At 32.9% G+C, this 15,126-nt stretch overlaps 1 protein-coding gene across 1 annotated transcript; it reads left to right on the top strand.

The window, feature by feature from the left end:
• Positions 1-1,171: 1,171 nt before the first annotated feature.
• On the top strand, positions 1,172-14,026 carry LOC134248609 (uncharacterized). Its single transcript, XM_062731020.1, has 3 exons — positions 1,172-2,064; positions 11,222-11,506; positions 13,752-14,026. The coding sequence occupies exons 1-3, from the start codon at positions 1,236-1,238 to the stop codon at positions 14,024-14,026; spliced, it is 1,389 nt and encodes a 462-aa protein (XP_062587004.1). The 5' UTR covers positions 1,172-1,235.
• The last annotated feature ends 1,100 nt before the right edge of the window (positions 14,027-15,126 follow it).

Here is a 15,126-nt window from a genome sequence, read left to right as displayed (position 1 = left end):
ATTCTTCTTTAGTCATATTTATATTGAAGGATCCTCAGGTAGTGAAGATTATGTTTGTTTAAATGACGACCCCCTGGGGTAGGGAGGGGCCACAATAGGGGATCAAATTTTTACAAAGGTTAATACAAGAATTTTTTTCTTCTGCTCAATAACAGAAAAACCATTACAATGTTGATATGGAAGCATCCTTAGGAAGTGAAAAATTTAAGTCCACTTCCACCCAAGCCCATGTAAAACTGATTCTGCTTATTCCTAGACAATGTTCTCAGGTGAGCAATGTGGCCCATTGGCTTCTTTATAATATGTCACAACAAGCTTTTAATCATGGATATCTCTAGAACTTACTATTTCAGAAAATGTATAATTTAAATTTATATAGGCATATACATTTATGACTGTATACATGTAAGAAAGCAAAATTTATTCTCATGATAGTTATTTTGTACATAACTAAGTTTAAAAAGAAGACTATAAATTTTATACAATATTGTAGAATGAAAAATAACAAATAAAAATATAAGGGTATTATTATGATCTGTAAAAAATAAAATATCTTCCAGTTGCACTTATCTGTACATATAGTTTTGTTCTACTGATTAATTTGTAAATATTGATTTGTTATATAGGTAATATTGTGAACACTTGGAGGCTGCTATCTATTGAGACATCAAAAGGACTCAGTTCCCAATAGAAAGGTATTTAATATGTTTATGTGTATTCTGATATAAGTTTTTCAGATTCTTAAAACGAGAACATTGATACGCAAGGCCATCTTTAAAAACAGTTTGATTGCCTTCTCTCAACGATTTAGTAACTAAAACATCCCAAATAAAAACTTTTGTTTATTTCACATCTGCAGGTGTTTTCGAATAAAGAAAAGAATTTGGTCCTTATCTGCCTACCCTCTTTATTATCCTCATGCAGTCAGGAGAGGGCAAGCAAACATATTTTGTAAGGATGGACTGATCTTAATAATAACTAATAATAAACTTATAAAAAGAGGCGTATTATAATAAGTAGTAATAAATTTATATCAAATAATTATTCCGATTCATATAATACATGTATATATTCAAACTACTGAACAGATTGGGCAAGATGCATACAATATCTGTAAACACCCTGTTATTGATGTACAAAATTCTAGAACAGTGTTGTAATTTACAGAGAGATCTCCCTGACTGAAATCAACACAGGATTATAAGGTCACAGGAAATAGAAGTCTGGTGTCAGTTATGTATAGGTTGGTGATTCAAAAATCTGTCAGAGTGCCATGTGTTAGTCAGTGTAAACACATAACCCATGTGTCAACAGACCGAGTCTGGATCAGTGATAGTGAAGGCAATCTCATCTTAACAAACACGACAGGAGACATACTAGATAAAGTGACAGGTTTACCTGAATTTATATATGGCGGTGGATTACATACGGTGACTCCTGATAGTGCTGTGATTTATGTAGACAGTGACAATAACATCATCAAACTGTCTACATATAAAGTAGAGTCGACAGTGATACCATACACGTCACCATGGAGACCACAGTGTGTCTACAGCCCCCCCTCCACTGGACACCTGCTGGTCGGGATGTATAATGGTGATACAGGTACAGCCCAGGTAAACCGTTACACCAACACAGGTAAACACATCCAGACCATACAGCACGACAACACAGGTCAGGGACTGTATAAATATCCTAGCTATATCACAGAGAACCGCAATGGAGATGTTATTGTGTCTGACTATGTCCGTGGTGTAGTGGTGACAGACAGAAGAGGGAGACATCGCTTCTCCTACACAGGTACTCCATCAGGATCACGACTATATCCACGTGGAATCTGTACTGACGCGCTGTCACACATCCTGGTGTGTGATTCTAACACCCACACAGTACAGATCATTGACCAGGACGGTCATTTTCTGTCCCAGTTCAAGACAGAACAACACTTGATAGACAGACCATGGGGCCTGAGTTTTGATAGTGAAACAAAGCTTCTCTGGGTTGGATCATACAACAACAAAGTAAACATTTACAGACTTATCAATGAAGGGGACAATCTGACTGGTGAGTTATAATATTGTATCATTGTGTGTTTTGTTTACATGTATAGGTATTAGGTAACTATGTTTTGTGTACAATGCTACATCTACCATTATCTACAATCATTTAAATATATAGGAAGTCACATTCACTGTTGTATCCACTTATATGTGTTATATTAAACAAAACATTAAAAATGATAAGTCTAATCATGCTAATTACCTTACATCTTTCATTGAATTGTTGAATTGTCACAATAAATAACAAGAAATATTTTTAAGATGAGGATAATATAAATTATAAATTGTAGTTTAACAAAAACTTTATCGTTAGAATACTTTTACATGTTTTAAAAGAGTTTGGCAAAGCAGTGATTTTCTAGAAAGAAAAAAAATGTTTGAATCATGTTAATACATGTACATGTAAATGTTTATCAACTTGTAAAACATCCTCTGAAATTAATATACATTTATTGACTGAGTTCGAGGGCAACATGCGTTTTGTCGGACCCAAGAACCAAACTGTCTGCCTGAGGCCGTAAGGCCGAAGGCAGACAGTGTGGTTCGAGGGTTCGACAAAACGCATTTTGCCCGAGAACTCTGTCAATAAATGTTTTGTTATACCTTTCATTTTATTTTATTTATTTACATGTATTTTGTACTTTATTCTGTGATGTAACACCAGATCTATCACTGTTTAACACCAGCGAATGAAAATGAGATTAAGCTCCGCCCACTATGTGACGTAAGCGGTCCAACATCTCTCCGAGCGGTCCAACATCTCACTCAGCAGTCGAACATCGATTTTTTTATGCCCGCTCAGCAAAACATTAAAAATGTTAGACTTTTTTTCGTATAGAATTGTATATTTACAAATTTCTAAAGGTATAACAATTTCTTATGTGTGTAGAGCTTAATCAAGTGTATAGATATTTCTGAAACAATTGTCTCTTTAGCAATGCTTTAGTTAACTCTTTCTTGAATAATAGGTTGGCTGGACAATGAGAGATAACTGTAGATAAACAACACTATTTTGTTTACATAAATTGGCAATGCATATTGTTAGGTCTTTCCACCTTTCCGTGAAAAGACCTATTGATTTTCTTCTGTTTCTTATTATTAGGTCTTTCCACCTTTCTGTGGAAAGACCTCTTGAAATGTTTGTTTTTTATTTTATTTCTCACCTTATGTTTTGACATCGTAAGACTTATCGAAAAACCGTATAGTTCATGATTCTGGATATTCAAAGTTATTCCGAAAAATGACCCCCAATGTTTCAACTTAAACCCCTTATGCAGTTATTGCTCCTTTCACCGTAAAGCTTGTTATCGCTACTCCTCTGAAACAGTATATCGTAGAGTTGCAAAACCTTCACTAACGTCTTCAACTAATTTAGGAGACTTTTCAATCTATTCATTGAAAAAGTTTTCTTTGACCCCTTCAATGAGTAACTGCCCCTGAAAGATTATAAATTTTACAAAAAAATAAAAATTTTCAAAACGATAAGTCGTAGAGACATGAAACCAACTGCATAACATTTAATGACCTTTTGCCTTTAAATTCATTTCAAGGTCAAAGGTCAAGGTCATTCCAAATATGAGAAATAAATTTTCTTAATAGCTCTTATGTTCTTAAACATATACGATCTATGTTATGTATTTAATATGTACTTAATGTATGTATATGTACTTAATATGTACCAAGATATAAATCGTTGTTATCGCTTCTTCTCTGAAACCGTAAACCATAAAGGAATAAAACCTTCACCAATGGCTTTGCCTAATAATGGGGACTCTTCAATCTATTCATTGCAAAAGCATTCGGTGACCCTTCAATGAGTTATTGCCCCTGAAACTTTTTGAATATTACAAATAATTAAAAGTTTTCAATACGACAAGACGTAGAGACATGGGACCAACTGCATATGATTCATTGACCTTCGAATTCATGTAAAGATCAAAGGTCAAGGTAATTCCAAAAGTGGAAAATTAAGCTCTTTTTTTATATCTCTTTTGTCTTTTAACATATACCTTATGCATCATTAATATGTACTCTTAAAACTGTTTCAAAGGTGTCACTCTTGTCCCATAATATTAACCCTTTTAAAAGTTATTGCCCGTTGTGCGAAAAACCTTGTTATCGCTAATCCTCCAAAACCGTAGACTGTAGAGACACCAAACCTTCACTAATATCTTAAGGGTTTTTGCCCCTACTTCACTATATAAGTGTAAATGGATCTGATGACCCCTTACATGAGTTATTGCCCTTTAAATTCTACTTACTATTAAACCTTATAACTTGAAAACTTTAAGTCATAGAAGCATGAGGACAACTGTCTTGTGACCCTTGATCTTTGACGTTGAATATTTTTTGAAGGTCAAAGGTCAAGGTCAATCATTTTTTATTTTCATTTTTTCAATGATTTAAGAGAGTTCTGGTTTCTTTCTCATGGAATTTAATTTTTAGGAGTCAGGTAAAAAGCAAATTTAAAATTCAAAGAAGGTGGAAAGATCTCTTATTGTTCTGTGAACAATAAGTCTCCTAGTTCTTCTTATTTTTCCTCCGCTGATTTTTTGTTTCGTCATTTATTGAAAGGACCTTTTTGTCCATTGTAAAGGTGATTAAAAGTTAGGAACAAATTTGACCCAATGCGTATGAACTATGACCGCTTTTCGAAGTTATTGCCCCTCTCGCAAGAAATGCTTGTTATCCCTACTCCTCCGAAACCGTGAACAATAGAGGTATGAAACCTTCAACAATGTCTTCAACTACTTGAGGGGACTCTGGAATCTACTCATTGCGAAAGTGTTTGGTGACCCCTTCACTGAGTTATTGCCCCTGAAAGTTTTTGAATTTTAATAATAATAAAATATTTTCAAAACGAGAAGTTGTAGCGACATGGGACTAACTGCATAAAATTCATTGACCTTTAATCTTAAAATTCATGTAAAGGTCAAAGGTCAAGGTCATTTCAAAATTGAAAAACTGAGCTCTTTTTATATTTTTTTTTTACTTTTAACATTTACAAAGTGTCTTTGCATCATTATTATGCACTTTTTAAATTATTTTTAAGATTTAATTCCTTAAGAAGAGTCTGAAATCTATTCATTGCGAAAATATTCGATGACCCTTCAATGAGTTGTTCCCCCTGAAAATCTTTGAATTGTACAAATAATTAAAAATATTCAAAATGAGAAGTCGTAAAGATATAGGACTAACTGTATAAGATTCATTGACCTTTGCTCATAAAATTCTTGTAAAGGTTAAAGGTTAAGGTCATTCAAAATTTGAGAAATTCAGCTCTTGTTATATCTTTTTTGTCTTTTAACATATACTTAATGTCTTTGCATCTTTAATATGTACTTTTAAACCTATTTCAAAGATTTCATTCTTGTCCCTTAATATTGACCCTATTTAAAGTTATTGCCCCTTTTGCGAAAAACCTTGTATTTGCTTTTGCTCCAACAAAGTAAATCGTAAGAACATGAAACCTTCACTTCTTTCTTAGGAGACTTAAGGCAAATTTTAATGTTCAAGTGCAAAAGGATCTGGTGACTCCTTGAATCAGTTGCTGTCCTTTAATTCTTTTGTGCTTACCATGAAACCTTATAACTTTAAAACTATACGTAATAGAGACGTGGGGTTAACTACAATGTGATCCTTGACCTTTGACCTTGAATATAACTTGAAGGTCAAAGGTCAAGGTCAACTCCAAATTTTGATTTTTTTTTTCATTTTTTCTTCTTTTAAGCCATTCCTGGTTTCTTTTTGATGAAATTTAATTTTAAAGAGATAAATATTACATGAAATTTGAAATTCAAAGACGGTGGAAAGACCTCTTATTGTTCTATAAACAATAAGTCTCATAGTTTAAAAATGGGTTTTGTATTTTATGTAGAAAATTATTTAGGATAAGACCAGGGATCAAGCTATGAAAAATGTGTGTAGAGTGGGCAGTCAGGGGCATGATGGAATCAAGTTATTTTAAAGAATATCTTAATTGTTTATGTTACTTCACTTATTTATTACTAAACCAAAAAGTAACTCATTTCAGTTAATGCTTAAAAAGTAGAATGTCTATTAGTTCTGCAAAAAACATTAATGTTTTGAGTTTGCTGCTGATTTAAGATGATTTAAGGCTAAGAAAATTGTAAATATATGTACTTCTTTTAATAGACTCAACAAACTTAATATTCCCTGAGCAGATATGATGATATTAAAAAAATAACATGATATTTTTCAAGGAAAATAATCCCATTTCAGAGGTCAATTACACATCTTCCGCCAGTTTTGCCAACATTGAGACTAATTTTTCTTAAAATCTTTGGATATTACTGTACAATCTCCGTGTCTTACATTTTTTGTGCAAAGCTGTAGATTTTTGTGCAAGAGTTTTAAAGTGAGGTGGGTTAAGGGTGAAATAAATGAAATAAGTAAACTTGTAATTTGTTGGATTTCAATGTGTTAAATGTTAAAGATCTATAGATTACTTTTCCTGTCATGAACCATCTACCATGCAGTGCATAATAACCCAAGCACAGCATGAATAATGCTATTCAGATGCCAGTAGGTTTACAATAATGAGTAGTAAAGTATCAATAACAGGAATAAGATACTGAAGAAAAGCATAATCAGGGGAAGATAATCCAAAATGTTAATTGACATTTAATAACTGAAACAAATTATTTAAAAAAAAAACTTGTTTCCATTATGCATTTGACTGGTGGGTGGATGTACATGGGCTAGGGATTCGGAAATAAGTTTTTGTAGTTTATCTTCATAAAAACAAATCATTAGTTGTAAATTAAAAGGTTCTTTCTGATACAATTAACAAGGTCAAAAGGTTACTGTGTGGAGGCTAGGTGTGCATGAATGTGTAATAGCTAGGGTGCAATACTTATTCCTAGTGGACTAGCTCCTACCTCACATGAGCAGAGGGTTAACATCTTTTATTATATGATTGAATAATTTCCATCTCTCTGATTGGCTGAGATCCTACTATGTTAGAAAAATACTACGTTGTATTGACCTGCACGTGACGTTCAAGGTCAATACACGGATGTATTTCCTCTACATTGATTTAAAAATAGATCGAGAAATTCCGAATTGATATGAATTGTTTTGAAAGGCTGTTTAAACGACTATGTATTTTTTTCATGTGTACAAATTATAAGCGAATATATTTTTTAGGGTGAGGGTGGTAAGGGGGGATGCAGGGACCCCACTTTAACACTTTTATTGAACAACAATGTTTACTTTTTGGCAATCAGTTTTCCCTGATAATGCTCCCTCTTTTTAAAATCTATCCTTTAAAAACAACGGACAATATATATTTTTTTCATGCAAACTATAATTAATAACTTCAAATTAATACGACTGGTAAGGTTTATTTACATTTTTATTCGACTTCTCTCTTGTATTTTAACTACATTATATGGGACTTAATCATGTGCAAACAGGTAATGAGCTGTATAATTAAATAAACGAATCATATAATTAAACAATTATTGCTTTTTTCGGTCAATACAATGATTTCGCCATCTTTGAAGTACAATATTCACCTCGCCCTTCGGGATCAGTGAATATTGTACTCCTCAGATGGCTAAAGCATTGTATTGACCTCCAAAGCAGCAATAATTGTATGATATTTTAAGCTTCTTCTTTGGAACTAATGAACCAGTTTCAACCGATTCTGACATAAAGCAATTACTTATTAGTAAATTGAAAAGGACATTGTAAATGTTCATCCTCCCGGTAGTCTTCTCTCGTGTCTAAGGGTGCTCTAAAGGTCATATTGTAAAAATACATCAATTCTAAAACGAATCAAAAAATTTTCCCCTCTCCTTTTAATACATTTAGCTGATGAACTACATAGAAATACCGTACAATTCCTATAAACCACCCCGGGCGCTTAGAAAATTGCAAAAAAGGGGCGGTTATTTTGATATTCTCTTTATGATATTTAATGTCATATTTTAACCTCAAAAATCTTTTGAAAAAAAAATAAATACAAGGAACCACCAACATAATTTCTAAGTTTACTGAAAGTGTAGATAATCCACCCAAATTATGTTAAATTATTCATATTCCACTGATCGGATAATAGAAAAGTTTTTTTTTTTTCATTTTCTTCTATTTATTTTATACGATTTTACTTAATTTTACTAACTGTACAGGGGGCCTTTTTTTTCCTGACAATTGAAAAATACCTAAGGGGGCTCTTATAAGGGCAGGGGCGGTTAATAGGGATTATACGGTAGTGAAATTTGTGGGTTCAGTGTTAATTTGATGAAATGGGGGGGGGGACTCTATTGATTAAGCACTTTGGATACAGAAAACATTTCTAAAAGAAATTCTTCTCTGCTCTTAGATCAATGTAGATAGTAAGGAAATAAATTAAGAGTTTAGTAATGATAAAGGGTGGGGTTTTTCTTTCAAAATTGTGTATTTCAAGGCGTCTGTAAAAGGAATTTTAATGTTGAGGGTGAAGATGTGTTGAATCTACAGTGAACATGTTTTTTTTCTTTAAAATATTTTACTCTGCTAAAAAGTACAGTGTAATAAGGCAGTGTTATTTTTTCTAGACCTGTGAGATTATTTACCAATTTTAATTATCAAAGGTTTGGTACTAGAGCCCTATAAGTATGGAAGTTATTCCGCTTTGCTATTTACCTAGCAATAAAAGATTCATATTTTGTTAGCCTGGTTAATTTAGCTCTACTAGTCAGAGACCAGAAGAGCTTATGCAATAGTAATGCGTCTGTCATCCGTCCGTGTATCTGTCTGTTTGTAAAATATTTTTAGCTCACCTGAGCAGAAGGCTCAAGTGAGCTTTTCTGATCACATTTTGCGTCCGTCCAGCTGTAAACTTGTGACATTTTCAACCTCTTATCAAGAACCACTGGGCCAATTTTTACCAAACTTGGTACAAAACATCCTGAAGTGATGAGAGTTAAAATGAAGAGTCAAGTCTCCTTCCAATGGGAGATTATTAAGAAAAGACAAAAATAGGGTGGGGTCATAAAAAAATCTTCTCCTCAAGAACCATCAGTCCAGAAAAGCTTAAACTTATGCGTAAGCATCCTTGTGTAGTGTAGATTTAAAAATGTAAAAATCATGACCCCTTGGGGTTAGGGCGGGGCCACAATAGGGAATCCAAGTTTTACAAAAAAATATACATGATATATAGGAAAAATATTTTAGGATCTTCTTCTCAAGAACCACTGGGCCAGAAAAGCTGAAACTAATGTGAAAGCATCTTTGTGTTGCCGTAGTTACTAAATATAGAAATTTCTGAGAAACACTTGAAAATGCTACTCCTCCTACAGATTTGGTCTGATTTCAATATAACTTGGCACACAAGTAGACTTACAATATGATACATAATTCTATGTATCAGCTGTTGATTTTGTTGATCTGTGTTGCCGTGGTTACTAAAAATAGAAATTTGTGAGATATACTTTAATTTTAAATGTTACTCCCCCTGCAGATTTAATTGGTCTGATTTTAGTTGTGTTTTTGATTTTGATAAACTAAGTCGCCATTGACAATTCTGTAATTTTTTTTTAAAAGCTTACGCCTACAGTTGTAGACTTATTGCAATCTTGCCAAAAAATAGACTTAAGGACGTTCGATCCTAAATTTTTGAGCGTATTTCGGTCAGGTTTTTTATTTATAAAATTCTGCATTATTTCAAGTTCTAATATTAAATCTGAATTCTACAGTGCAAATTTAAGTATATTCAATGAAAAAACAGCGATGAAATACCATTCAAGTAGAATTAAGATAGGGACTATATTTTGTGGCGGAAGGTTTTTTAGACGAAAATTGTCACTTTTTCCATTTTAATTATAACAGTGCTGTTGATTTTGGATTCAAAATTTTCCATCCTGGTTGCACAGAAAGCTGTTTTTTGCAATTAAATGTGTAATGCTGGTTCTGAAATATCTATTTGATTATTTCTTATGAATTCTGTCAACAAAGTGTGACAAATATAGTAGAAATATTCTGAAAATCTGAGAAAAAATTAAGCCAATTTAACGTAAAATTGACACTTCTTTAGTAATATCTGAAAATTTACATCGAATACCCCTGCTTTTGATGTTCTTTTTTAAATATTCAAGATAAATTTGGCATATTTGCCTAAATTCAGAAAAAAAAGTTTTAATTAAGACTTTAAAATAATTTTCTTGCTTATTAAATTTTCAATGTCAGAAAAATCACCTTTTTTAGTGCAGAAAATTCAAATAATTGATTATGCGAAGCAATCTATAACTTTTTCTTAGTCAAAATCTTTAAGTGTCTCTGTTTTTAAACAAACTTAACAAACAAAGTCCATTTTGTTTCGTGCTTTCATTGAATAAAAATATTGGAGGGAAAATGTCAAAAATATAATTTTTTATTAAGACACAAATTTCAGTGCAAAAAGGTCATATTAAATGTACTGTAGCGCCAAAAAAGCATATTGACCCCCATTTTTTTATTTGAATTTTAATTAAGCTATGTATGTAGAAACTAAATATATACTTGGCAAAAAAAGTTTAAGACTTTAAATATCAGGATCGAACGTCGTTATCAAGGATCATTATTCTATTTATTGCTTTTGTAAAGATTTACGTCCCAGCCATTTCTCTTCTCTTCCTTTATCATAAGTACACACCAATAGAGCTACAGTCTCGACAGCAGGCGCGTATCCAGGAGTTTTTTCCAGATGGTCCACTCCAGTGCAGATGACAGCAAAAAAGGGTTATCTTGCCAAAACGTTAAAATCCCGTTTCTTACACATAAAGCGGGGTTTACGGTCACTTTTAACTTCCAAATCTTCTTCAACCTATGACTTTTCATACCAACTTAATATACTTAATGCGTTTTCAAAGGGGGGTCCAAGGTCACTTTGTACTTGGTTTTGTTTATAAATTTAATAACGCTGCAAATTCCAGGGGGGGGGGGGGTGTCTTTCGGACCATCCCCTCCTCTAGATGTGCGCAGGGACAGAGATTTCTGAATGTTTTATTTTATATTTCTTTGGATTCTTACAGTGCTGTATTATACAAAGGTGACCCTTAAGGTTCATGGGCTTTTTAATTTTATATTCAGTGTTAAATGAAAGGAAAAAATGTAATCCAAGTGTTCTAGTGATTATTCTAAGTACATTATTTTGAATCCAACATTTTATGCTTTAGATCAAGTTGATGAATTAAAGACGTTCTTGAGAAAGGAGAAGACAACTGTTTCCCATGCCAGAGGAATACTTGTTGGATGTGCCGAGGCTGGAAAAACAACGCTACTGAAGCGTTTAATAGGGCAAAGTCGAAATGTCAGCAAAGCTACAAAGTCGTCCAGGGGAATAACAGAACTGTTTAAACGTTTTAGAGGAAAACACAAAAATATCAGTGAAGTTACAGAGTCCACCAGGGGACTGGAAGTCCATCAACACCTATTCATTGTTAAAGATGGAATGTTAGAAGGTAAATAGTTAATTTCCTCTATGTATTAAAAATGCACAAATTAAATGCCTGCTGCTCTGAAGAATGACCATTATATGAATTAAATATTTCTGAATTTGTTTAACACTAAGAATTAGTACATTAAAGTAGACACTATGAGCCTCCATGGCATTTACCAGCGAAATTGTAATCCAAGAAAATTTCTCCAATATTCAACCCTGTATTTATGGGTTGTAAACCTGTATGTCAACCGGATGATATTATGAGAATCCCAGATTCATTACAATTTTCAGCATACTAACTTTTTGTGTATTGAGGGGCAGTAATTAGGTCCTGTCATCCGTGTTATAGATTCTTAAAGGTTAATTAGATTCAGATGAAATTGAGATAAAGGCTTAACTTAAATCAAAGAACTGAAAGTACTCATGGGTGCCAACAAATAAACAAAGACTTTTTATTTTCAGCACCAGACACTAGATTGTAATTTTCCTTCTGTTGATAACACAAGGAGTGCAACCGTTGTCCGCGAATCCATGACGTGACGTCACGGGCGGTCCGTTTACCCAAAAGGAACTAGAGATAACGATATTACGTTTAGATACGAGTACAAGTACTTGTACCTCTCCGTTCTAAATTTTCTTGAATGTCTACTAACTTGTTTCTTGTTTCTTTTTGCTTATGACCTCAATCATTAAGATGAGCATTTCAGGCAGTTTTGTTCCTTTTTGGGTAAATGGACGTGCCTGTGACGTCATGTCATGGCGTGGCGGACAACAGGTATTTGAGCAAAGTTGTGGAGAAATGTCACCGCTGCTGCTTTAAAACATGCGTTTGAAATCAAATGCATTAAGAGCCATAAAGAATGGTCCATTCTAAAAAGATTGGTTTGTGTTTTATAATTTTCGATTGAAGATTAATTGTGCAACAGCCTTGATATTAAGCGAGGGGTTCCCAGGTGACCTAAAATGCGTTGCACTCTTTGTGTTACTATTATAAATTTACGTTTTTTTATTTAATAAAAAATTCGGTATAACTGATGGGTATGGGAACTCCTGTGGTTAATGTAAATAGGTACATTTTAATGCAAGTTCAGTCACTAAACATGCTAAAAGAAAAAGTTCATAATGCGTGTTTATCCATATCTTTCTTATGGATAAATGTGATGAGCTCCAATTTTACACAAAGATTGTTATGACCTAAAAGTGTGTCATGCCTTTGACCACAGTTCATTTCTGCAAGTTCAAGGTCACTGACCAAAGAAAATGAACGTCAATTATATTTTCACTCTAAATGTTTCAGCAAATTGTGAGCTCCTCTTAGTTTCATACAATATTTGTGATTTGGCAACTTGTTAACAACACAGCAGTGGATATCTATCCCATTTGTGCAGTTCTAGTTTGTTTAGGCAATATATTTATATATTTATTACATGTACAGAGCATTTAATATTAATTATCTGATTTTAACAAAGCATTAATCTTTTGGTTGAAATAATTTTACCACTGCTTGTTCGGCTCAGGGTGAAATATAAGTACTGTAATAACATGAACGATGATAAATAATTTGAACACATACATGTACACAAAATAATCTCGCTTGATCAGTCAAGGGCATCATGGAAACAAGTTATTTTTGAAATGATTTGTTTAATTTACTTTATATCACAATTTTGGGTTATCTTCCCCTGATTATGCTTTTCTTTAGTAACTCTTACACAAAAATCTACAGCTTTTCACAAAAAAAGTAAGACATAGAGATTGCACAGTAATATCCAAAGATTTTAGGGAAAAAAGTCTCAATGTTGGCAAGATTGGCGGAAGATGTGTAATTGACCTCTGAAATGTTAATGAAATAGAATTATTTTATTTTTGAAAAATATCATGTTATTTTCTTAATATCATCATATCTGCTCAGGAGATATTACGTTTGTTGTGTGTATGAAAAGAAGTACATATATTTACAATTTTCTTAGTCTTAAATCATCTTAAATCAGCAACAAAGTCAAAATATTAATGTTTTTTTTTACAAAACTAATAGGTGTTCTACTTTTTAAGCATCAACTCAAATGGGTTATTCTTTGTTTAGTAGGTGAAGTGGCATAAACAAGTTATTTTTAGAAAATAACTTGATTCCATCCTGCCCCTGACTGATCATGTTGATATGCAAATTAGCCTGTTGATGTTGTAAGGATCATAATGACTTTATTTTGTATGTTATAAGGAAATCATTCTCCTGATAATAGAAGAAAATGATTATTTATTAACAGTAGCTGATGACGACTCACCATTGAAGACATTTATCAGGATAAATGTCGAAGACTTGAAGGCAAACATGTCCAGTGAAGTTGACCTCTCAAATACAAATGAAAAAAGAGACAGTTTGGAACTGAAAAAATCTCATATAGATACTGAAGAAATTTGCACCAGTGAAGAAAAGGCAGAAAGCAATATTGAGTTGTCTAGTTCACCAACTGAAGTCAAAGAAGAAGTCAATACAGTACAGTTAATGTCCAGTGTTCTCTCCTCAAAAGAAAAAAAATGAAAGATGAAATTTTCTTGAAAATCTTGTCTGAAAAAGAGAACTTACCAACTGTCAGCATGCTGGATTTTGCTGGTCAGTTGGCGTATTATGCCTGTCACCAGATTTACGTAACACCTAAGGCCTTCTTTATCCTTGTGTTGGACATGACTAAGAAGTTCGAAGATGTTGTCGATAGGGAGAAAGACAATCAAGAAGGGTCAATCTTCTCTGTGTGGACTTACAAAGGTAAGGCATTATTTTCTGATGTCTTATTAGGTCACTTGAGTAAACTCAGATGACCTATTGCTATCCGTTTTCGTCCATCGTCTTGCGTTGTGTGTTAACATTTTAACATTTTCAGCTTCTCTGCAACCACTGAACCGATTTTAATTAATGAACTATATATGGTATAAGCCATCTTAGCCCCCCCTCCCTGTTTATCTTTGCTATGGGGAGAGAGAAGGCAAGGGTGCTACTAAAAAAATATAATTTAATTTGCTCAGGCATTCCGTTGCCATGGAAACAATGCATGGTCAAAAATATATATCTTCAGAGCTGATAATCTGTCATTTATTGTCATTTATGTAATCTTTCATTTTGATACCAACTATACTGTCAAAAGTTAATTATTGTATGTATACTTTGGGATATATCAAAGTGACTGTTTTACTAAAAAATATATTTAAAATTTAATAGGTAGTCCGTTACCATGGAAATCGTCTACAAAACTTATTCCTTCATATCTGAAATTATCGCTTTCATATGGCTTTCACTGACAATTAACAAATCCTTAATTGTGGTAGCATCTAAAAAATGTTCAAAAATGTTATATTTATATTCTTGGATACCTAAGGTGCGCAGTACAGTTAAGGCAACATTTTCTATAAAAAGTCACCGAAAAAGACATAATTAATGTTTAACTATTTTTATTTTTTAGCAAGACACTCTAGTTAAAATAGCTTTATGTTATCTTGAAGGGTATGTCCATCGCTATTCATCTCGGAATTTTTAACTAGATTAAACTAGGCCTATATTTGCAGACTGCACTGGGATCTTTTTACTTAATTGAACAGTATGCATAAAACACTTGATAATACTTTCTATTTTGAGACTTCGATCTT

This window comes from Saccostrea cucullata, unplaced genomic scaffold (genome assembly GCF_032062105.1).
Source record: "Saccostrea cucullata isolate Sc308-1 unplaced genomic scaffold, CSIRO_AGI_Scuc_v1 ctg1921, whole genome shotgun sequence".
NCBI classification, from domain to species: domain Eukaryota; kingdom Metazoa; phylum Mollusca; class Bivalvia; order Ostreida; family Ostreidae; genus Saccostrea; species Saccostrea cuccullata.
The sequence above is the reverse complement of the archived record's forward strand: the minus strand, read 5'-3'. Positions and strand labels throughout refer to the sequence as shown.

Coding starts and splice junctions, on each gene's coding strand:
- LOC134248609 (XM_062731020.1), top strand. CDS start 1,236: ATGTATAGGTTGGTGATTCAAAAATCTGTCAGAGTGCCATGTGTTAGT. Junction 2,065..11,221: donor TGAAGGGGACAATCTGACTG/GTGAGTTATAAT, acceptor TTTATGCTTTAG/ATCAAGTTGATGAATTAAAG. Junction 11,507..13,751: donor TAAAGATGGAATGTTAGAAG/GTAAATAGTTAA, acceptor ATTTATTAACAG/TAGCTGATGACGACTCACCA.